Genomic DNA, 25,503 nt, shown 5'->3' with positions numbered 1-25,503 from the left:
CAGGCAGATTTCTAATATTATTGAGTAGTGAGGCAGACAATTCTACATTATTTGACAGAGTGCTGCCTGTGCTAGTCTCACCCTCCAGCCTTATACTACACATTTGAGATCAAAAGGTAAAACAGAACAATGCCTTGGGCAGCCAAAGTAGATAATGGATAGGGGTCTACTCACCATAATAATCTTCATGCTGCTGCTGTCTTGGTGTCAGGGGATGCGAGGCGTGTGAGGATAGAGGGAACGGAAGGAGGGGACCACCTGTGTGCAGGGAGTGAGGAGCATCCTCTTAATATAGTCGAGAGGTTGTGCAAGGGGTGAGTGATCTTAGGACATGGCTGTAGAGTTGACCTCAACCTGATGAATCCGGCTTTCGTGGAACTGGATGACGCATTAACCATTGCGTATGAGGCACCGCCACAGCCACTGCCATCCAGGGCGAGAGACAATATACCAACTTCAGGACTTTTTGATGCTGGATGATCTATTAACCATTACGATCGAGCCTGGGTCTATAGGGATAGTGCCAGACCCAGAATGGCAACAGCACCGTGGTCCAGAGGTCCAAAGTCCACCACAACATTTATCTGCCACCTCTGGTTTACTCTGTAACTCGAGAGCAAGAGGTCAAGCTCAACAAGTGACACAATGCACGAGGTCTTGGCTGGAAGAACGTCTGGGCTTTACTGCAAATAATGACTGGAGCGGAAATGGGAGCTACATCAGAGGAATGTAGGCGCTTCTGCATGGCTGAACAGTTTCAGTTGCCCTCAACAAGCTCTGATGTGGAGCACTGACTAGCTCTCTGTGAGCAATACCTATAGCACTACACAAAGAGCACATCGATTATCAGCTCTTGTATAAAGAGCAGAACCACCTATACATGAAGAGCAATGGCAGAACCTGCATTATTAGTACAGCCAATCTCTGCACAAAGAGCACCACCAACCTCTACATAGAGTACTACCTACTTCATCATAAAGACGACAACAGATCGATCTCTGCACAAAGAGCACCACTAACTACACCAAAAGAGCAGAACCATGCTTTACATAAAGAGCAACGCTAACCTCTGCTTAAGGAGCATCACCAAACCGTATAAAAAGAGTACTACCTACCTTTTCATAAAGAGGACAGCAGAGCTCTGCATGAAGACCCTTACCAACCTCTGTAAAAGAGCAGGACCAAGCTCTAGATGAAGAGAATACTGCCCTCTGCATATAGAGCAACGCTAACCTCTGCCTATGGAGCATGACCAATCTTTGTGCAAATAGCACCACAAACCTCAAAATATTGATCCAACACCCAGCTAAATCACAGGCAGAAAAAGAGGGCACAATACAACTCTGTAAAAACAAAATCTTTAGCCCTGTCCCTCCAGCAGTTCAGAAAGATCAACAACCTCTGCTTAAAAAACACCTTTGGCAGAAACAACAAGCATTTGCAATGCAATAGGTCTCGCAATACTGAAGGTTTGAACTATTTGCGCTGCTAATAATATTGCAACGCCAATAGCTCAAACTTTCAGTAATGCAAAACCTATTGCATTGCAAATGCTTTTTTTTCAATTTATTTACTTTTGAAGCAATTGTGGCAGCTATGCTTTAGCTTAAGATGTTTAAAGCTAAAGTGGGGAATGCTGCAATTGTAACATTAGTAAAGAAATAGAAAAAAAAAGGCATGAAGCTGCATTTTTATTTATTGACTTATGAAGCAATAGCGTCAGCCACCTTTAGCTTAAGCTAAAGCGCAGGTGCTGATTGCCACAAAAGAAAACAAATAGAAATCAAATGGCTGGTGCACACTTTTTTTCCTTCTATTTATTCACTCTTGAAGCAATCGCTGCCCCCGTGCTTTAGCTTAGGATGTTTAAAGCTAAAGTGCAGGTGCCAAGTTTGCAACAAAGATAAAGAAATAGAAAAAAAATGGTGATCAATCGTATTTTTTCTATTTATTTACTTTTTTTGCAGCAATTGCAGCATTCGCGCTTTAGCTTAAGATGCTTAAAGCTGAAGCGCGTGTGCCGCAATTGTAGCAAAAGTAAAGAAATAGAAAAAAAGAGACGTGCAGTCACATTTTTTTCTATTTATTTACTTTTGAAGCCATTGTGGCACCCGCGCTTTTGCTTAGGATGTTTAAAGCTAAAGGGCGGATGCAGAGATTGCAACAAAAGTAAAGAAATAGAAAAAATAAGGTGTTCAGTTGTATTTTTTCAATTTATTTACTTTTGCAGCAAATGCAGCACCCGCACTTTAGCTTAAAATGTTTAAAGCTAAGGCGCGGGTGCCGCGATTGTAACAAAAGTAAAGAAATAGAAAAAAAGAGGAATGCGGGCAATTTTTTTTTTCTATTTATTGACATTTGAAGCTATCAGGGCACTCGCACTTTAGCTTTAGATGTTTAAAGTTAAAGCACAGGTGCCGTCATTGCTGCAAAAGCAGTGGCGGCTGGTGACACTTGAAAGTGGTGGCCGTAAATGTTCTGAGTGACGACTACGGAACCTCCCAACCCGCGCTAAGAAATGCCTACTAACCGCATCTCAGAGCCAATCCAGACACTGCTCTCTTGCTGTCGAGCACAGCATGAGACCAGTGCCATGATTGGCTTGAGCAGGTGAAGTTAGCACTCATTAGGAAACCAGGGGGATGCAGCTGTGATTCCCATGGCTCACTAATTGAGCATGTAAGAGGCACCTCTAGTGTGCATGCTGGGCTGGCCGCACAAAGGCTGCCGTTCAACCCGACATGCGTACTGCAAGCCTGTCTCTTTCTCAAGAGTGACTGTGGTGAGGGTGAAAGCAACAGCGCAGCGTAAGGTGAGCCTGATCATGTGTGTGACAACAGAGCTGGCTCGCGGCTGACAAGAACTGATTGCCCTGGGCAGAAAAAAAAAAATTTGCACTTTAAAATTTAATACTGGGGGTCGTGGGGCCACAAATATGGTCCGGAGGGGCCACGGATATAGTGGGGCAATCCCCCAGTGCTCTCACGCAGGAATCACCCCTGTACAAAAGTAAACAAAGGCCAGCGGCTCACTTTTTTTCAATTTATTTACTTTTTAAGCAATCGTGGCATCCGCACTTTAGCTTAAGATGTTTAAAGCTAAAGTGCAGGTGCCGCGATTGTAACAAAAGTAAAGAAATTGAAAAAAAAGGCATGAAGATGCATTTATTTCTATTTATTTAATACTGAAGCAATCACGGCAGCCCCGCTTTAGCTTAAGATGTTTAAAGATAAAGCGAGGGTGGGGTGATTGACACAAAAGCAAAGAAATAGAAAAAAAGGCGTGCGCAAGCATTTAAAAAAACATTGGTGGAGAGCGTGTGCTCACAGGCTGTAACTAAACCATGTAGAGTAACAACACATGTAACAGGGGCAGTTCTCAAAGTGTGGAAATTTAGCTTGCAAACTGAACATTATCTGCGCCATCTTGCCTCTCCCCAGCGCCACGCACAGCGAATACACGGCCGCCATTTTAGGCACCCCACTCTCTCCCCGCTCATTGTCAATCGCCAGCGCGTTCCCCTTGGCGCTGCGAGCATCCCCCGCGCGCTGGCCACCCCCGCTCTCTCATACAGGCCATAAACCCTCTCTTTCTGCGCGACCCTGCTACGGAACCACATCCGACCGACATCCCATACATGGTCATGCCTCTCCTTTGATAACCCCCTTCCTCTGCGCCCCATTGTCTGAACTGGTCCCAGGCCATCACCTAGCCCTGCGGATGCAGTTTATTGCCCCTACTGTAAGGGAAACACCCCACATCAAAGGGATTACAGTAGATCAAAGCCCCTACCCCCTGAGACCCGACCGGTCACACACACCCCCAGGAATTGGCGGAATACCCTGCTGCGCAATAGCCATCTCCTACTGTGGGTGGGGTGGGAACTTCTACTGTATCTATGTGTGGGATCGGATCTGAACCGGGGCTTCAGGGGATATTCTCCCATACATCAAGGGAACCTCAAGAATGTACTATGTGTAATAAAGCAATAAACCAGTGAATAAGAGACCAGGTCTCAGAGATGCAGTTAGAGCACCTCGTGACGATACCTTGCTGTCTGATCTGATGTGTTCTGCTCCGACGGAATAAAACTTTGTTTCCTGCCTTCCAGTCTCCGGCGCCTGCCTCTTTCATTGGTAAATTATCGAGTGGTATGAGAGGCGATTATCGCCGGGCAAATACTTGAAAGGTTATCGACTGAAACTGCCGCTACCATTTAACAATTGGCGTCCCAAACGTGGGGCCCATCAGCGACACGTGGATCCAGTGGGAGAGGTCCCGACGACAGAGTGAACGACTGCAACGATCGGGAGAGCTCCTGCCCAATAGACCCTCGTCTGGCAGCCGATCATCCGAACTTCACTGGTTCCGAGCAGACCTCTCTCGAGTGATCTACGGTCCTGACTGGGAACCATCAGGAGTGCCGCGGCAAATAACGGAGAGTAGAGGACGATCGGGCGCTGGAGGCGGAAGACGAGAAACTGTCCACGCGGTCCGGGTAAGGTCGTGATACACGACAAATTGCGAAATAATTGATTGATTGTCCGAAACTTTTTGAATACTAGTATTACTCATTGATTGTGCTCATTGATTGTTCTCTTTGAGATATTCGCTGTCTACAAACGGGGAGGAGTAGAAATACTCTCTCTCTCTCTCTCCCTTTGCAGATAGTGAAGGGTAGGTAACGCAGACTTTTGTCCCCGTTGAAACCCGTCGTGCCTATCTTTATCTCCCCACTGATTGATTGTCCGAACATTGATGGTTTTGAAGAATAGTGCTCTTTGAGATATTCTCTGTTTGCAAATAACGTAGAATAGAAATATTCTGTCTAGTCTTTGCAAATAGTGAAGGGTAGGTAATGCTGACTTTTGTCCCCGTTGAAACCCGTCATGCCTATCTTTATCTCCCATTGATTGATTGATTGATTGATTGTCCGAACAGTAGTTGTTCAATATTGGTTCTTTAGAGGTATTCTCTGCTTACAAATAACGAAGAATAGAGATATTCTGTCTAGTCTTTGCAAGCAGTGAAAAGATAGGTAGTGCTGACTTTTGTCCCCGTTGAAACCCGTCATGCCTATCTTCTCCCCACTGATTGGTAGTTGGTTCTGCCCGGACCGCTTATTAGAGGTGAACCATCCGGCTCCACTGGAAGGCACCCTTAATAAGGACATGTTCACTAAATATGGACTAGTCGCCGTAGCTTATACCAAGCTATGGCATAAATATACAAAGAAGGACCCCGAGAGTCAGTGGCCACTGATGGGATCCTTCGACGACCATAAGATAGAAGCGCTAGAAATAGCTCTGCGTAGCAATAAGACGACGCCTACTATGCTTGACAGTATCGGCATGTGGCGCAAAGAAGCAACGCAACGGAAAAAGAGGGAAGAAGTAAAAGCAGAAAAGGAATTACGAAAGGCAGCTCACCTTGCCGCTAGAAGGTTAGAAGAAGACATAAAAGAGAGAAGGGAAACTAAACTAAGACAGGAGCCCGAAACCTCAGGCCAGTACGCTGTTAGGACCCCTTCTTTGCTCTACCCTGAGTTGTCCTCCAAGCAGCGAACGAATGACGAATTACTGTTAGGTCCCCCGATCATTTACATGCCCCCTCCGTATGCACCCTCCCAATCAGTAGTACAACACCCACAACCCCCGAACACGAGCGAAAGCAGTACAGGGGCCTCGGCCCTCACGGCCTCCGCGCCGGCTGAGCCTCTTGTGCCGAACCCAACGTCGGCTATAACGCTAGATGACCATGAGATGAGAAAGAAAGATTCCACCAGAATGAATCGATTAACTAAGGATGAACGAGCAGGAATTGATAAGATAGTAGGGACGCTGGTGGAGCGAAAAGAAAGTGAGGAGTATATAACAGACGTGTATAACTCGTATGCCGACAGCCGCAGACGACACTTCGTCGTACGGCTCTGTTATCACGCCCTGAATACATATGAGGATAGGTACCACGATAAAGGTCCCGAGGGCTTAGCGGCCCTATATAGGAAGGTAGACATTGGGGAAGAAAGAGAGGGCGATGTAACGAACCTCTTCACTCGTACACTCGAGGTCTACCGACACCTTAAAGAACATGGACAGACCACCAAAACAGGAACCCCCATAGCAACTAAACCCCAGGGAGGAAGGGCTGATGCCATGATGCCCATTAAAGAAGCTGCCCCCTACTGGGTCCCCCCACGGGGTCAGGGAACACACGACGACATCAACCACCAAGATGCGAAGGGAAGGGTTGTATATAACTGGGTCTATCAGCCGTGGGACCGGCAAGATATTTTGACTTTTAGAAAGACTCTACCCGACTTGAGAAAGAACCCGACTGCCTTCTACACAGAATTGGGTACAGCCTTAGGCTCAACGATAATGACGTTAGCAGATATCGACTTGTTCTTTGGGCTATGCCTGCCGGCTGATGTGTGGAAACAAATCCGGAAAGTTGACCACGCTGAGCCGTTCGGATATACCTGGGTACAACTCGATACCATAGATAAACAGCGAGAACCAGGACAGAAACCCCCGAAAGCCATCTTAGAGCTCCCAGACAAGATTGTACAAAAGCTGAAGACTCTAATCCCAGAAAGAAAGGTAGACTGGTCGATAGTGACGGCTTGCCGCCAGAAACCCCAGGAAGATGTGTCTGAATACTTCTCCCGATTCGAGACTGTGTTTTCCGATTACAGTGGCCAAGACATGACCACCGCAACCGGACACCACCTCTTTGTCCAGAATTATGTAAAGGGTCTGTCACAAGAGGTTTCCCAGAAGCTACAGACCAGCGAGAGTAGTTGGGCAGCCTCCAAGCCCGCAGCAATTCTCCAGATGGCCCAATACTACGAAAACCAGAAGAACGAGAACGATAGGGCGTCAGAGAAGAAGAAAAAGGAATTAAAGGAGAGGGTGATGATAGCACAGTTGCAAGGGGTGACAATAGGTAGGGAACCCCCGAAAGAGAATTACCAACCAACCGCCCCTAGAAAGCTACCCCCTAGAGACCATACACCTACACCCTACAACGGACGGAGAGACTTAGATGGGAATCAATGTGCGTTCTGTAGAGGGTTCGGACACTGGAAATCCCAGTGCCCGGTCCTTCTGGAAATGAACAAAAATAGGGACCCCAGAGACACAGCATATGACCCCAGAAATAGAGGACGGGGACGAGGGCACACGAACGACGCCATCAACGACAGGCCAGGCAGACCAAACACCTTTGATCGCCCCCGACAAAACCAGTGTCAGCAGTCCGACTACGAAAGCACTCATGACTTCGCATAGGACCGCCAGGGGCAAGGGAGGGATCCAGTCGAACTCCGTGTTGACCAGCAAGGTCCTTACGTCACCGCTAAGGTCTTGGGCACAAAATCTCCATTCCTGGTAGATACTGGGGCGACACGTAGTGCGTTATCTAAACGACTGATTCCTAGGGCACCCTTGTCTGGCTCACACGTAACCTCAATAGGCTTTGACGGAACGCCCTCCACGAACCCCTTATCAGCACCTATCCCCTTTGACTTAAAAGATAACACCACCGACACGACCTTTCTGCTCTCCTCCAACACCCCCGATGCTATTATGGGACTTGATTTGCTAAAACATTTTCGAGCTACCATCAGATGCTCCCCAGACGGAGTTCGAGTCATCCTACACGATAACCCAGATCAGTCCAGACCCTGTCACACACGGCGTATGCTCTCTATAACTGATGCTGATATGTCCCTACTCGACACATTACCTTCACATCTATGGGCTAAAACCGACTCAGACGTAGGGCGCATGGTGATCGACCCGGTACACGTAACCGTCCGACCGGATGCAGTGCTCCCAAAGCTTCCACAGTATCGGATATCACCCGAAGGCGAGAAGGCATTGGTGGAAATCATCGAGTCCCTAGTCGAGGCAGGAGTGGTAGAAGAAGTAGTCAGTAATGTTTGCAACAGCCCTATCCTACCCATTGTGAAAAAGCAAGGCGAGGGGGATGAGAAAGCCTACCGTTTCATTGTTGACTTGCGAGAGGTTAACAAAGTAGTCGTACCCCAGTACCCCGTGGTCTCAGACATCACCACCATCCTCACCCTGATTCCTTCCACTGCCACCATCTTTACCGTTATTGATCTCAAGAACGCATTCTTTTCCATCCCCATCCACCCAGACAGCCGCTACCTGTTCGGCTTCACTTTAAAAGCCCGTTCGTACAGATTCTGCAGGGCACCCCAAGGCTACACTGAGAGTCCTAGTATTTATAGCCAAGCCCTCAAGAGGCAACTAGATGCAGTCCAACTACCCGATGGAGTGGTGTTGATACAGTATGTCGATGACATTCTTTTGGCGGCCGACACCACTCCACTTGCCGTCACAGCCACCATTCACCTCCTCCGCTTCCTTGCGGAGAACGGTCACAAGGTCTCCAGAAAGAAATTGCAATTCTGCCAGCCCCAAGTAACGTATCTAGGCCACCTACTATCCAAAGACGGGAGGAAACTTACCCCTGACCGAATTCAAACCATCCTAGAAACCCCTGTTCCCAAAACTCAGAAGCAAGTGCGGTCCCTAGTGGGCCTCACCTCCTTTTGTCGTCAGTGGTTGCCAAATTTCAGTCTTATCGTAAAACCTCTGCTTTCCCTGCTGGCTAAAGATACCCCCTTCCCCCTCTCCTGGACACCCGAATGTCAATCCTCCTTCAAAGAATTACGAGACGCCCTCTGCTCGGCCCCAGTCCTAGGAACCCCAGACTACACTAAACCTTTCTCCCTCTACACCCACGAAAGGGAGGGATGTGCGTTGTCTGTCCTAACCCAGTCCATAGGCCCTAAGGAACGCCCTTGTGCCTACTTCTCTGCCACTCTTGACCCCGTAGCCAGAGCTTTGCCCGCCTGCCTTCGAGCAGTAGCCGCCGCTGCTGTCTCTATCCGGCAAAGTGAGGGGATCGTGCTCTCGAACCCCCTCACAGTATTGGTACCCCATGCTGTTGATACCCTCCTGAACCAAACCAAGACTCAACACCTGACTAGCGCACGACTGACTGGTTATGAACTGACTCTGCTTGCACCCCACATCACATTGAAACGATGCACCACTCTGAATCCAGCTACACTACTGCCTCTCCCTGACGCTGACCCCAATGCATCCCCTATATATGATTGCGTGACCCTCACCGACGAACAAACCAAGAGTAGGGTTGACCTCCGGGATACTGCCTTCCCGGACCCTGACGGAGAACTATGGGTGGATGGCTCATGCATCAAGCTCCCCGATGGCACCACCTCAGCTGCCTATGCAGTCACCACAGCTCGAACAGTTGTTGAGACAGCCCGCATCACACAGCGATCCGCGCAAGCGGCGGAACTAATTGCCCTCACACGAGCCTGCATCCTGGCAGCAGGGACAACCGCAAACATTTACACAGACAGTCAGTACGCCTTTGGGGTAGTTCACCACTTTGGGCTCTTATGGAAAGAGAGGGGATTCTTGACTTCTCATGGCACACCCATCCTGCATGGAGATCTAGTCTCTGCCCTAACCGAAGCAGTCCTCCTCCCCACACGGTTAGCTGTGATCAAATGCCAGGCACACAAGAAGGTGACAGACATTATAGGACAGGGAAATGCACTAGCTGACATTACTGCCCGAACCACAGCCGAGAATAGGTCCACGACCCGTATGTACGTGACCAGGTCACAAACTGAGAAATGGAAGGATGCTAGGGAAACAATTAGGGATATCCAACTAGCCAGCACACCACACGAATTAACTGAATGGGCCCGGGTGGGATTGAAGGACGATGACGGTTGTTGGCGAACTAAAGACTCGAACAAATGGTTGCTACCCGACTCATACTTGATCCCCATGCTGACCATGGCACACTCCCCCGCACACATAGGGTCTGCCCCCATGATCGAACTCATCTCCAAAGTCTGGCACAACGACAGAATACCAGACTCAGCCAAACGTCTGGTCCAACAATGCCTAGTATGCCTCCAACACAACCCTGGGAAAGGAACTGCTGTACCCCGGGGAGGGTTTGGGGTCCCCAATCACCCCTTTGAAGTCCTACAAATGGACTATGTCCAGCTAGAAAGGTGCCAAGGTTTAAAGTATGTACTTGTCGTTGTGTGTGCCTTCAGCAAGTGGGTGGAAGCCTACCCAACCCATGACAACACCGCTATGACTACCGCAAAAGTACTACTGAAGGAATTCTTCCCCCGATACGGCCTTTGTCGAATTTTGTGGAGCGACAACGGCCCCCACTTCGTAGCCGAAGTTATCCAACTCATCTTAAAAGGGTTGGGTGTAAAACAGAAATTCCATGCGGTCTTCCATCCCCAATCTGCAGGCCTGGTTGAGCGACACAATGCCACATTGAAGCTTAAGATAGCAAAAATAGTCGCCACCACAGGGCTAAGATGGCCAGACGCTCTCCCACTAGCATTGCTATCAATGCGTTCCACCCCCACCAAACACCACTTAACCCCCTACGAGGTCGTCTTCGGGCGGCCCATGAACCTTTGGACTGCACCAAAACCGACATCCATCCACGACGTCCCGGACGTCCTCATGTCTGATTATCTGTACAATCTAACTAAAACGTTGTCTATCATCCATCAGCAGGTGCTGCACGCCATTCCCGATGTTTCCAGGGGCCCCGGGCACGACATCCAACCTGGTGACTTCGTCTTAGTGCGTAACTTCCAGCGCACCAAGAGTCTGGAGCCCCGGTGGACGGGCCCCCTGCAAGTCCTGATCACCACCCGAACAGCTCTTCGAGTGGAGGGGAAACGCAATTGGCTGCATGCACACCACTGCAAGAAGGTATCACCGACCCTGACAACCACGGACAACGTCACCGCCCAAGAGGAACTTCTGGACAAAGACCGACCATCCCTGAGCCGCTGCCCGGATACAGAGACACTTGAATTGATTGAATATCCCGATCCCACTGTGCCATCCAAAGAAGGGTATAACTTGCGACGAAAGGAGAGAACTTCGGCTAAGCAGACCACAGGCTAAGTGGAAATCTCAGAGCGGTAGCCTAGTCACCTCAAAGGCCACCAGGAGAGAAACTAAACAAAGTCTGTGGTTCTGCCCGCTACCGAGTCTCTTGAAGGTGATGGAAGCGCCCAACATGAAGATGATGGAAGCAACCGGACGTCCGAAGATCCACTACAGAAACCCAAAGACTGACCGAATGCACAGCTTAAAGACTATTACACTTTTCATTACCCTTCTCTTTTGCCTTCTCCTCTTCTGGATCATGGAGGAGAACACACCCGCTCATAAGACATTGCTGACCACCGTTCAACCTACCACCACGAAGGAACACCATCTGATCTCACTTTCACCCCAACTCCGAGAAAGGCGTAAGGAGTTCTGGAATAACTCTTTTGTGCAGTTGCTCCACCAACATAATCTTGCCACCAACGCCACTAACTGCTGGATCTGTGGATTGCTACCACATGCCACTGGGCACTCAATCCCTTTCATCCCTTCACCTTTTTCTGTCCATGGTTCCTGCCTCGCCTGGCTGATCCTCCTGCAGGAGAGCTACAAGGACAATGCCACTTCCGGCAGAACCATGTCACACTTCTACCATGGGTTCTGGCTGAACAAAACTGGTAGAACTTCCGCCCTCTTCTGCCCTCTGAGATCGAACACTTCCTTTCACATGGACATCCCTGCCAAAGAACGAGTTGAAATGCAAGTGTTCAACAATCCAGCCAGACCCACCTTCTCTTACCTCCGAAAACGGACGGCCGCCACCCTAACAGTGGCCCTGTCCGTCATCAACATCACTGGATCTGTATGCCTCGAAGGCCTGGGGGCACAGCTGGTGGGCCACAGCTCCTGCCTCATCACCCGAACATTGGACTCAGTTGACCCACCCTCCTTTGTTGCCTCCCCGAATATGTACTTCATCTGTGGTACTAAGGCCTACACCTGGCTCCCGAAAGGTTGGGGAGGCACCTGCTACATCGCCTTTGTCCTTCCCCCGACATATGTGGCTCCAGCAAACCATCACCGACAGAAACGTGCCAAAGACATTGTACAAGCCGACTCCACCAGAGCGCAGTTCATGGACGCAGTAAAAGGCCTTGTTCCACTCTGGGGTCCAATGGCAAACAGCCGTGCCATCCGCCACTTAACCCAGGCAGTCGAAACGGCAATGAACATTACGGCTGGCGCCCTCGCCAACAACACCGCCGAGCTCCAGGCCGTCCGCTTAGTGGCTCTTCAGAACCGCCTCGTTCTAGACGTGGTTCTGGCAGATCGTGGAGGAGCATGCCGCATCATTGGGTCCAGCTGTTGTACCTACGTACCAGATAACTCACCCTCAGTCTACAAAGCAATTGAACACCTCCACAGACTGTCCACAGAGGTCCATCAAGAGCAAGAAGAATGGTCGCTGGGGAGTTGGTTTTGGGACGCTATTAAAAGTTGGGGATGGAGGCTGTTTTCATTTATCCTAATACCGATTGTGGTACTATGTGGATGTTGTTTGGGGATTCAGTGTCTGCCACCTTTATGTTCGCTTTTTATGAACTGCATCTGCCCTAAGACTTTGAACTTTGAAACAGAACGGATGAAAGCCCTTTATGAGGTGGAAGTCCGTAGTATTATGGGGATAAATCCGAACTAGACAAGCTGGCGAGATATGTTAAAAGGGAGGACTGTGGAAATTTAGCTTGCAAACTGAACATTATCTGCGCCATCTTGCCTCTCCCCAGCGCCACGCACAGCGAATACACGGCCGCCATTTTAGGCACCCCACTCTCTCCCCGCTCATTGTCAATCGCCAGCGCGTTCCCCTTGGCGCTGCGAGCATCCCCCGCGCGCTGGCCACCCCCGCTCTCTCATACAGGCCATAAACCCTCTCTTTCTGCGCGACCCTGCTACGGAACCACATCCGACCGACATCCCATACATGGTCATGCCTCTCCTTTGATAACCCCCTTCCTCTGCGCCCCATTGTCTGAACTGGTCCCAGGCCATCACCTAGCCCTGCGGATGCAGTTTATTGCCCCTACTGTAAGGGAAACACCCCACATCAAAGGGATTACAGTAGATCAAAGCCCCTACCCCCTGAGACCCGACCGGTCACACACACCCCCAGGAATTGGCGGAATACCCTGCTGCGCAATAGCCATCTCCTACTGTGGGTGGGGTGGGAACTTCTACTGTATCTATGTGTGGGATCGGATCTGAACCGGGGCTTCAGGGGATATTCTCCCATACATCAAGGGAACCTCAAGAATGTACTATGTGTAATAAAGCAATAAACCAGTGAATAAGAGACCAGGTCTCAGAGATGCAGTTAGAGCACCTCGTGACGATACCTTGCTGTCTGATCTGATGTGTTCTGCTCCGACGGAATAAAACTTTGTTTCCTGCCTTCCAGTCTCCGGCGCCTGCCTCTTTCATTGGTAAATTATCGAGTGGTAAGAGAGGCGATTATCGCCGGGCAAATACTTGAAAGGTTATCGACTGAAACTGCCGCTACCATTTAACAAAAGGAGGTTTCAACTGCAGAAAAAATGGTACTCGAAGAGACAATGCAAGCGCTGGGTGGGCGAGACCTAAAAAGGGCGCAGAAAAACTGCAGAAACAATTTCTTTAGCTCTGTGTGCAGCTGGCCTGAAAAAGTACCAACATCTTCTGCATGAAGGCTATCCCGAACTCTCTGTATAGATCATCTCCAGCTATGCAGCAAGAAAGCAAAAACACTAAAAACTTGCAAAAACAACATGCACATCCCCAGGTCTCCTGCTGCCCAGAAAGATCATCAGATTATGTGCACTGTACACCTCTATCTGAAGCGCACCACCATCCTCAGTATAAAGACCACATCCAAACTCTGCAGAAAGAACTCTGCCAAACTCTGCAGAAAGAGCACCATCAACGTCTGCAAAAATATCACCATCAACCACTGCATAGAGAGCACTGTCAACATTTGTTTGAAAAGCTTTACCAACCTCTTTATAAAATGCAATTCCAAATTCTGCATAAAGAGTTTCACCAAATCCTACATAACCAATGACCTATGCATAAATATCCCGAGGAACATCTGGATCCAGAACTCTTCCAACATCTACATAAGGGGCACCACCATTGTAATGGTAGTGGAAAAATATTTAGAGTGCGGGTGCTGGCCATTTGTAGGAAAGTGTGCATTTTTGACGTGATCATCCCCGGCTTTTTGCCTGGTACATGATGTGATTTCGACTGGAAGTGCACTGTGTTCTTGCTAATCTGGTCCCCGGTGTCAGATCTCTTTCCCTAAAACTGTACAATTGTGTCCCCCAATTGTCAATACCTTTAGCACTCTTTGTAAGTCCTTAGTAAATTGTACTCTTGGTACTTGGGGCCTGTGGTACTGAAGAGGGTCTTTAAGTGCTGCAGCATGAGGTGTGTCACACTAAGGGACCCCTCACCAAACTCATGCAGGGCTACCATTGCAGGCTGCGTGTTTTGGTGCAGAGAAAAGTGCAAACACAACATGATGCACTTCCCTGTGTGCCTTGTCCCCTAATATTCCATGGAATATTTATAAATTACCAATACATTAGGCCTTACAGCCCAACCGCAGAGTTCCTTATATTACATATGAGGACTGCCCCTGTGCTGGTCAGTTCCATTGGTACCAGCACAAGTGATCAGGGAAGCCATTTTTTTTTTTTTTTAAACCGATTACAGAATCCAAAAGATATACAAAGATGGGCCTACAACCTTCAGGCCGGCCGCTAGCAGACAGAAAGAGCATATAATACAAACAGTAGAACACACGCTGCGGCAGAAGAGAGATCACAGGAGTTGAAAGAAGCGTTGGCAGCCACACCATCCGGACCCCACACAACGGTTTCATTTTTATATAAATAACGAAGAAAACAAGTCCACAAGGCAACCCACAATCGGAAACAATAGCATGTGCTCCCCTGGGGGGGACCCTACCGGTCCACAGGAATATCAAGGGGGGGGGGATAGGTCGGGACGGAGACAAAGTGGACTCAAGCCCAGAACCAGGAAGACAAGCAGGCTAAGGAGACGGGGCCGGTGACGGATCAGGCGTCAGCGGCGGGGTACAGATTCCCCCACGGTAGGCGTTCCAGGGGCCCCACACTTTCACCCATTTCCCAGGCTTACCTCTCGCAACATACACCACCTTTTCCCGAAACATACACCAATCCATGTTGTCCTTCCACGCCGAGACAGTCGGTGACCTCTGGGAACCCCACAATTGCGCAATATCACGCTTGGCCACCATATATCCCAGAGTCACCCACCACGTCTGCGGCACTGAGTAGTCGGTTGGCTCCCACACATTCAGGAGACATCTCCTCGCCTCGGGCAGCAGCGGCACATGCGTAACTGCCTGCAAGACCTCGTGCACACCACGCCAGAATCGCACCACCTCCGGGCATTCCCACAATATATGGAGAAAGGTCCCCAAAGAACCACACCCACGCTTACACAACCCGTCCACAGCATAGCCCATACGCATCAGACTCGGCCCCGTAACATAGACCCTATGGAGTATCTTGAGCTGGACGAAGCGAAGGCGAGCGGGTATGGCCACCTCTTTCGGGGAGGCCACCGCAGACACCCAGTCCTCGTCATCCAGCTCCAATCCATCAGCCCCCCACGTCTTACGAAGGCCAGTCAGCAGTCCCGAGCGATCATTGATGAGTTTTTTGTAAATTAATGAAATCGTGGCGTCCGGTACATGCCCATCTAGCACTCTATCCTCCAGAGGGGAGTACTCCGGGATGGAGGCAACGTCCGGGAATACGGAGCACAACGCATGACGATCTGCATATATCGAAAGTACTCCCTGTCCTGCAACTGGAATTCCGTCTGCAGCACATCGAACGTTTTGAATCCCCCCCTCGTCCAGAGATCGCCCACCCTGCTGATGCCTATCATGTCCCACTTCTCAAAGCCCTTCGAGGTCCACAGGGAGCCCAGCCGCTCAGATGCGTATAGTGGCGTCGCCCGGGTCAAACGATCCTTCCACCCCATCGCCAAGTTAGCCGCGTGCCACACTCGCACCATGACCCGCGTGGGGCCCGTCAGACGTGCGTCGAGCGAGCTAGAATAAAGCGCCCGATTATAGTCGCCGCCCGGCAGTAACATTTTATCCATCTCAAAGGCCGGGTTTAGAGCGGGCCCGTAAAGGCCGTGATTTATCGCAGCCAGCTGGGAGGCCCAGTAATATCGCTTGATGTCTGGGAGGGCAACCCCCCCGTCGTACCACGGGAGCGTCAGCTTCGCCAGGGCGATACGCGGTCTACCCTCCCAGAACAGGCGGCGCTGCAAACTCTCCACCTCGCGAAAGTAGCGCGCCGGGACAACGTCCATTGTGTTCTGTAAGGCGTACAGGAAACGTGGCAGCGACATCATCTTAAACAATGCCGCCCGGCCGAGCGGCGAGAGCGGCAAGCGCCTCCAACGCGCGACATCATCCTTCAGGTGCTGGAGGGGGGGAAGCAAGTTCTGTTTATACCGGGCCTCCGCGTCCAGGGTAATGAAGATACCCAGGTACCTAAATCCCCGCGGGGCAATCTGGATAGGACAACCCCGCGGAAGGATAGGAGCCTCCCCAGAGAGGACATACACACAAGATTTAGCCCAATTGATGACTAGGCCGGAGTTGAGGCCAAATGAGTGCAATACATCAACCAGCACTATCAGCGATTTACGCGGGGAAGCCAGGTACAAAAGAATATCATCAGCGTAAAGAGATACGCGGTCCTCATACTCGGGGGTCCATCGGAGACCACGGATAGAAGGATGCCACCGCAGCCACTCCGCCAGGGGCTCCAAGGCAAGCGCGAAGAGGAGCGGCGATAACGGGCAGCCCTGCCGCGTGCCCCTGCCCAGCTCAAACGGAGCCGACACTCTACCGTTTACAGCCACCTGCGCCAGCGGTCCGGAATACAACAATTTCACCCAACCGATGAATCCCGGGCCAAACCCAAACTTCGCCAGCTTCGCCCAAATATATGGCCACTCAAGTGTGTCAAACGCCATAGTGGCGTCCAGGGACGCCAAAATGGCTGGCTCCCGTATGAACGGGACACGCGCGAGCACCCCATGCAAGCGCCGCAGGTTGAGCGCAGTGTTGCGATGAGGGATAAAACTGGACTGATCCTGGTGAATCAGATCGCACACCACGCCAACCAGCCGATTGGCCAACACCTTGGCGAGAATTTTGGGTTCCGCATTCAGCAGCGAAATGGGCCTGTAGGACGTGACCCGGTCCCGCGGCCTCCCCTCCTTGTGAATAACCACGATAGTAGCCAGACGCTGGTCTAGCGGGAGGGAACCCGCCGAACGGGCTGCGAGGAACATAGCACGGAGATGCGGCGCCAGCGTATCCGGTCGCAGCTTGTACAATTCGATAGGAAGACCATTAGGACCCATGGCCTTGCCGGAAGCGACCGAACGTATGGCGAGGGCAATTTCCTCAGATGTTGGGGCGGCGTCCAACGACACCCTGTCCTCCTCCGAAAGGGAAGGCAGCACGATATCCCTGAGCAGGGCATGGGAATCATCTTCCGAGCGGGAGGACACCGGGGAATACACCCCACGGAAATATTCTGCAAAGCAATCAACAATTTCTTCCGGTTCAGTGACACACACACCATCCAGTTTCTCAATCGACGGGACAACTCGACTCGCTCTCTCCTTTTTATCCAGCCACGCAATCAGTTTCCCAGCCTTATCACCCACATCATACAGTCTCCCCTGTTGCTCTCTACTGAGGCCCCTGGCCGCCTCCGTGACGAGAGCCTTATAGGCCGCCTGCTTGAGTCGGAGAACATGTAGTTTGTCATCCGTCACCCCACATTCCAGGTCACCCTCCAACTCGGTTATCTCAGTTTCAACACGGGTCACCTCCTCCCGCTCGCGCTTCCGGGAATGGGAAATAAGGGACAGGGCCTCCCCCCGGAGTACCGTCTTGAAAGCCTCCCACAGGGAGACCGCCGATGACACTGACCCCACATTATCGTCAAAATATCGCTTAAGGGATTTAACCAATTCTGCGTGAATGGTGGGGTCACGCAGGTACCAGGGATTAATCGGGACCACCCTACCCTCCCCCCTCGGGAGAATGTCGAAGTGCAACAGGAGCGGGGAGTGGTCTGAAATACCCCGCGCCAAATGGCGCACCTCCCCGATCCTCCCCGCATGCGCCGCCGGCACCAGGACATAATCTAGCCTTGAGAGACTGCCATGGGCCCCGGAATGAAAGGAATACTGTTTCTGCGTAGGGTGTTTCAAACGCCAACAATCCACCAACCCCAAAGTATCCAAGAGGCCAGATAACCACGCTTGGGCACGGGGGAGATCCCTAGGGGGGTGACGGTCCTCAGTTCCGGAAACCACCGCGTTGAAATCCCCCCCAACCACTAGAATCCCCTCCGGAAGGCCAAGGAGGAGGCGCCCCAGATCCGCAAAAGTAGTCGTTTGCAACCCTGGCGGGACATAGACAGAAACAAAAACAATCACTCTGCCCTCCATTCTACCCACCAGAACCGTATAACGTCCCCTGTCATCATGGAGCACCTCATCAACTTCCAATGGGAGCGAGGTTTTAGCTATGATGCCCACACCCCTGGAACCAGACGTGAAGCCCGAATGGGCCAGAAGGCGGTAGCCCCGTCGATTCATAGCACGAAAGGAGTTGCCAATGAGGTGCGTCTCCTGCAGAAAAACTATATCAGGTGAAATTCGTTTCAGAAACTGCAGGACCACACCCTGTTTTATCCTGTCCCCCAGTCCATTGACATTCCAGGACAAAAGACTCAGTCCCCTACCCCCCATCATAGCCGAAAGCGATCAATCGTCCCCCCGAGAGCACTTTAGGAATAGCACAACAATACTTTTGCCTTGTGGTACAAATGAACAATACCCCACCCCAACCCAACCGCCCCAACAAAACTCCCCCCTCCCTGCACCCCTGCATGAGCCCAGACAGCCCCCCCAACTTGCAGTGTGCCTGTCGCCCCTATATAAGTGGAACTAGCTAGACCCCCTAGAGGAGGAAAGAGTACCCCCTCAAGACCCCGCACAGCCTCCAAATGAGGGGGGACGAGTACAACAAACAAAAGACCCTAAGCTTGGCCGAAAGTGGCCGCGTCATCCGGAGTGAGCCCCGGCATCAGTACCTCAGACCCGGTCCAGTGGGCAATCTCCTCCCGCAGCCCCCCCCCCCGCCATCCCGATCATGACCCCCAGACAAAGTGTCCAGCCAGTCCCCGGCCATTTCAGGACGGTCAAAAAAGTGAGTGCGACCATCCACCTCCACCCGCAGCCTGGCCGGGAAGAGCATGGCGTATTTTAAGTTCATGCCTCGAAGCCGCCGCTTGACGCCCAGGAAACTCGTCTCTGCTTCTGGACCGCTTGGGTGAAGTCAGGATAAAAGTTCACCTCCATGTTCTCCAGTTTAATCGGTCCTTGCAGTCTGGAAGCTTGCAAAATCGCATCCCGGTCCCGAAAGTTAAAGATACGGGCAATAAGAGGCCGCGGAGGGGCTCCAACCTTCGGTCTGCCCCCGGGAACTCTATGGGCCCTCTCCACGGCAAAGAATTTACTCAGCCCTCGAGGCTGGAGATGGGTAGTGATCAGGTCCTCCACGAAGAGATCCGCCGCCGACTCCTCCCGTCCCTCGGGCACTCCGATGATGCGGATATTATTCCTCCGGGCCCGGCTCTCGGAGTCCTCCAGGCACCGATCCATGAGCGCACTCGCCTGACGGAGCCGGTGCACCTCCGTTTGAAGGGCCGCCACCTCAGTCGTGAGGCCCGACGCGGTGTGGGCCAAAGAGTCGACCCGGTCGTTGGTCTTAGAGAGATCAGCTCTCACAAGGTTGACATCAATGAGGACCGCGTCGATTTTGTGCGCTAAAGTGTCGAAATGCTGGCCCACCGAGGCCTTCATCTCAGCAATGGCGCTCATGACGTCTTGCAAAGACAGATCCGTGGGCAAGTCCGGGGCATCCGGGGGGCACTCAGAGGACTTGTGCGATCCGCCGGGAGACCCCTTCGGGAGGGTGTAGCGGTCCATGATGTTGGCCTGATGTGCGGCGCCACGCCGGGTTGACTTGGCCTTCAAACGATCCCCATCCTGCTTCGTGGCCATCGTCGCGGGTCTCACACCCGCACCAGTCACGCAGTGAAGAGCAAGCAATCAAGGCCACGAACTCCGGGGGGCCACCCCAGGACGGCAGAGCGGGCCACAGCAGGCAGGCAGGCAGGGTCTCCCAGCGAGGCCACCCCAACACAAAGAGCGCCGTGATCCCACTTGCGAAAACGGCAAGGGGGCGCAAAAGTGAAAGTGAAAGTGTGGGGTACGCGACTCGCCAGGCCCAGCCCGCCGTTGTTGTTCACTTTGCCACTGGGTCGCCCCCAAACGCGAATCCGGGGTCAGGAGAGAAGTAGGCCGCAAACTTCAATCGGTGCTCACTCCGGCACCCGAGGTCCGATTCGAAAACGGGAAACGGGTACCACCTCGGCTCAGGCTCACCGACACAGTCCCCTCAACCGATGCAGGATGAAGACAGGATAAACGTAGGAGGATGCAGAGGTCCTCGGGAGCCTCGCACCTACGCGGCCATCTTGGTTGCGCGCTAGGCTCCTCCTCCAGGGAAGCCATTTTAACCCATGTCCTAAACACTGGTGAAAACCAGTTCCCCAGCTACATGATGGCTTCACTGAAAATAGGGATATTTGGAATCTAACATTTCATATTCACAAACCCACCCATATTCCATTGGAGGACTTGTGAATACATGCACACAGAGGGCACCTTAGAGGTGCCCCCCGAAAACCCACCAGCCTCTGGTGTGTTGACTGATTGGTTGGTCTTTGCCAGCCTGCCACCCAAGACAGATTTCTGACCTACCAGGGTGAAGGCCTCTGCCCTCAGGCGGTCAGAAACAAAGCCTGCACAGGAAGAGGACGTTTGCACACCCTCACTCAGAATAACCTGCTGTTTAGCATTTCAAGGCAGGGAAGCTTCAAAGAACCCCCTACCTTTGAAATGCGCATCTGGCTCCTCTCACAGGAGAGGAAGCAGACCCCCTTTGTCCAGAGACCTTTGGCACCTGGGTAGGTGGGAAAATTAGTCAGTCAGGTAGGCGGGCCCACCCCAGGCTAGTACCACCCCTGAGGTTGGCTAATTGAAGTGACCACGCCTTTTCAGAGTTGCCCATCTTTGTGATGGCAAACTTGAGAATTCTGGGACAGAGCTATGCCCAATTCCCAAAGGAAGTGGTTATATAGGGGGTGTATTGACCCCAAGGGTAAGTAACCCGTTTTCTACTGCCCTACACCCCCCCAATGCCCCTAAATGCAGTATTTAGGGAAGCTCCTGGCCCCAGAGAAACAGATCCTGCTGACCTGAAAGAAGTAGACGGATGTGAAGAGTGACAAAGAGCAAGAACTGAAGCTCCAGCAACTGACTTGGTGCCAACCCCGACGGACTGCCTGCTGACTTTGAGAATTGCAGCAATAGATGACTTGTCCTGCAGCTGCTGAGCCCAAAAGCCTGGAAGACCTGCCAGCACTTCACCCAGGAACCAAGACCTCCAGAGAAGTAGTGGCCCTGCTTCCCTGTGAGGACTTTGTGACCACAGAAACCTGACGCCTGAAGACACCACTGCACCCAACGCTCCAAGCCCAAGCCCAAGCCCAAGTTGAAGTGAGCCAAAGCTGTCATCGTGGTCCACCAGCCCTCCAGAGACAGAGTCCGCTGTGGTTTTGGCTCCAATTAATTTGCATACGTCACCTGTAGCCTCTGCATGCAGGCCCCCTCTACCGTAACTGCTACCGGTAAGGAAAACTGGACACCTAAAGTCACCTCTGCACCCGTTGCCCCTGGACCGTGGAGAAGATGACCAAAGGTGTCCCTACGTCCCCGCACATCATGAGGTCTGACCCCCCGCCCCCCTCCCCCGTTGGTTCAGCTCAACTGGCCTCCCACTCAAAACCTGCAGTCTCTTTACATGTAGGCCAATCCCCATAGAGTAACATTGTGCACCCAATGCTGTTTGTATCCTGCACCTTGCTGCCCTAGTGTCATTGGTGGTGTTCTGCTTTTGCTGCCTTGGACCTTGCCCTCCTCTCACCTTAACTCCTGGAGACTGGTCCCTTAAGTTGCTAAACTGTACCTGAATGCTGCAACTTCTTTTCCTCCCATAGGATAAAATTGCAGATTCTTAAAATTACACTGTCAACTTTTTAAATACAAAAGTATTTCTGTTGAAAAACGTACTTACCTAAACAAATTGCTTCTGGTACCTAAATATATATAAAGATATGTGTTATTTTTTTATAAATTGGTGTGGTTTGCCTTATTGAGTTGTTTGTCTCATTTACTGACCACTGTGTGTATTTGTGAATGTCTAACACTCCCCACTAATAAGCCTAAGGCTGGTAGACCACACTGTCCCCTAGAGGAGCACATTGGGATTGCCATAGCAAGCCCCTGTCCACTTATAAGGGAACCCCTGGACTTTTTGCATGATATATCTAATTTCGATATATCATATAAAGAGCGAGTATCCAACACCATTGGTGACAGCGCAATAAAAAAAGATATTTTGAAAAATACCTACTACCGAGTGAGTGAGTGCAGCAAATGTCCCATTCTACTCTCTTCTTGGATGTGGAGGGTTTCCCAAAGAAATATATGCAAACATGGGTTCCCATTGTGCATTTGGAGCATTGGTAAAATAGCACAGGGTGGGTGGCACAGTTGTGCCTGGTCATTTGTACAAACCACAGTGTCCTATGTACAGTATCTCATGTTTGAGTTGCTCCTGCTGCACTGAAAACATTCTCCATGAAGTGGTCTACTTCTCCTGGGAGCTTGGCGTGTGCAGTATCGAATGTCTTAAGTTAACAAATAAAGCACGACAAGATATGCACAGAACAGAATGTGGACATTTCAGGATGAGATCCCTGAAAAAACATACACATGTGCATGAAGATAATGAATGAACAATCTATGCCAGTAATTCATTGGATCTGTCCATGTAACACAAAGCATTCACTGTAGACCTGCGATTGTATCAATTTCATCTCAAAGAGGAGATATTTACAAAAGAGGAACATCACACCACAGCAGTGTTAGCCTTTATTTAACCCCTTCGCCGCGGGGGTAATTCCCCCACGGCATGGGGGAGGGGCGCGCGTGGCTCCGCTGTGCTCGTGACGAGCCCAGCTCGTCATGAGGCACAATGGAGCTGTGCTCATGACGAGCTGAGCTCGTCACCACCCCGCCCACTGGTTGATTCTCCTGAACAGACGGGGAATCAATCGTACGTGGGCGGGCCGCAGCCGTTATGACGAGCGCAACTCGTCATGAGCACAGTTCCACTGTGCCTCATGACGAGCTGGGCTCGTCATGAGCACGCAAGCAGTTAATGGGTCTTCAGTTGTTTTTGTTATTAATTATAATAGAAGCTTCACTTTCACTGCAGTATTGAGTTGCGCTGTCCAATTTGTTCTTCTTTTTAGGACTAACACTTTACAAAAATGTCTTAATCCTTAGATTTGTTGACTTTTGTTACAGATGATATCTCAAGTCAGTCATGAATAACTTTATTTTGGCTCAGAGAACCATAAAAAGATTTACAGATCAAAAAGATTTAAATACAGTACATACAAGATTCACAATAAAAAGTTAAAGTCTCTATGCAAATTATACTCATAATGCTTTCTGATCGCTCTAGAGCCTCTTATGTAATTAGCTATTGCAATACAGATTTCAGCCGAAGCCAAAGACTGGAAAAAATTAAAACCATCAATATACGACGAGCAAGGGCGAACATTCCTTAGTAATGGGAGCAGAAATCTAGTTCTCTCTGATTTATACAATGTGCAAAATAATATAAAACGCATAGTGCTTTGAACAGAGGCATTATCACATGGGCAGGGCATAAGCCTGTTTGACCACTCTCCTTGGCGAGGAAATGCCAGCAAAAAGTGCACAGTGCATTAACGGAACCTGGTTAGATAAAATCGAAACTGAGTCTTAATAGAAAAAGGTAGAATTGTGCAGGGAAAAAAGGGAAACGGGGGTCTCCCATATCGTCATGTTGGTAACTAATAAGCCTATCGCCCCTGGAGCAGTACGCCTCCTTGATAATACCATCGGCATTCAAGGGAATTCCTTCAGAGTTTTCAAAAAAGCATTCCAGACCAATCTCATGGTATTTCCTCCTTAAATATTGAACCCATGGAATCTTTAAAACCTATGTCTAATTTTAGGCAGTCTTTAATAACATCACATGAAAATGTTAAATCCACAGAAGTCCATATCTTGGCCCTTAGGAGCAAAGGGGCACTGCCTATACGGTCTTCTATAAATTCTAGGCCAAGTTCAGTGTGGAAGGGTAGGGGCGCTTTTCAGGAGCATCAGTAACCTTTTCATAAATGTATTTTTGATTACCACAAGCTGTTGGCTTTTAGCGTAGCCCCAAACCCCAGCTCCATTCATGGCAATAGAGAGACATTTGGCTCTATAAAGGGTAATTACTTCCTTCACAGGCTTATGCCCCAATTTACAAGCAAAATGTAATAGTGCATCCATCGCCCTCCTTGTCTGCTGTGCACTTAAGGTTAAAAGTGGTTCCCATCTGAACTGCCTATTAAAAAGATTGCCCAAGTATGAGGAATTACTGACCTTTTCTATCGTCTTTCCCTGCACAGTAAAAGTTTTGGTTTTAGTCGTTTTAAGTCCGCATACCATTGTATATGATTTTATAAAATTATCTTTTAAATCAAGCAAGGTCATAAAATTGGTAAAAGCATCAAGAGATGTCTGCCAACTCATAGCTGTCCTTGCTAATAAAACCATGTCATCTGCATAAGATAAAAGAGGGACAGGTTTATTGCTAATTTTGAGAAAATCAAGTTCCTTACTTAATAAGAAAGCCTCCAACCCATTGTATAAATTAAAAACAGGAAGGGGGCTAGGGTGCATCCTTGCCTGACTCCCTCCATAGAAATTATTGGGTGTGTTTTTCCCCCTTTACTGCAATATCTTATTTTGACTGAGGTGCCGGAGTGAAGCCTGCAGAGTAGGGTTACTAAGGCTTTTTCCACACCCATACCTTCCAACATAGCCCATAATTTATCTCGATTGACAGTATCAAAAGCACTAGATAGATCCATGAAGGCCAGATATTGAGATATCTCAATGAACAAGTGTGGATTAAAATAAAATACACAAAGCTTGCAGCCAGACTGTTGTGAAAATAAACCTCAATAGCAATAGAATTTAACAATAGTTTGTGGCAAACAGCTGCACCGTGGTTTAAAGTTTACCAGTCACTACAAGGAAACGCCACGTTAAATTGTTAGTTCATTTTTCATTCTTTTGGCAAACTGTCTGCACTGTATCTAGGGGGTTCAGCACCAGTCGCGCCCATCCTTCCCGCGCCGCTGCACCATTGTCTTCACTGTCAAACTCTGCATGAAGGGAGCCT

The 25,503-nt window shown here is 50.2% G+C and overlaps 1 protein-coding gene across 2 annotated transcripts in view; it reads right to left on the bottom strand.

Moving 5' to 3' along the window:
* LOC146855817 (inositol oxygenase-like) overlaps positions 1 to 25,503 on the bottom strand; it is a 344,917-nt gene that overhangs the window by 21,372 nt on the left and 298,042 nt on the right. The window contains exon 1 of one of the 2 annotated variants that reach the window (XM_085653749.1): positions 175 to 516. The exons of the other annotated variant lie outside the window; for it this stretch is intronic. Coding sequence (XP_085509875.1) covers positions 175 to 189 — 15 coding nt within the window. The 5' untranslated portion in view covers positions 190 to 516. Of the gene's footprint in view, positions 1 to 174; positions 517 to 25,503 lie in introns of those variants that run through there. 2 annotated transcript variants of the gene reach the window in all.

This window comes from Triturus cristatus, chromosome 4_1, assembly GCF_964204655.1.
Source record: "Triturus cristatus chromosome 4_1, aTriCri1.1, whole genome shotgun sequence".
Taxonomy (NCBI): domain Eukaryota; kingdom Metazoa; phylum Chordata; class Amphibia; order Caudata; family Salamandridae; genus Triturus; species Triturus cristatus.
The sequence above is the reverse complement of the archived record's forward strand: the minus strand, read 5'-3'. Positions and strand labels throughout refer to the sequence as shown.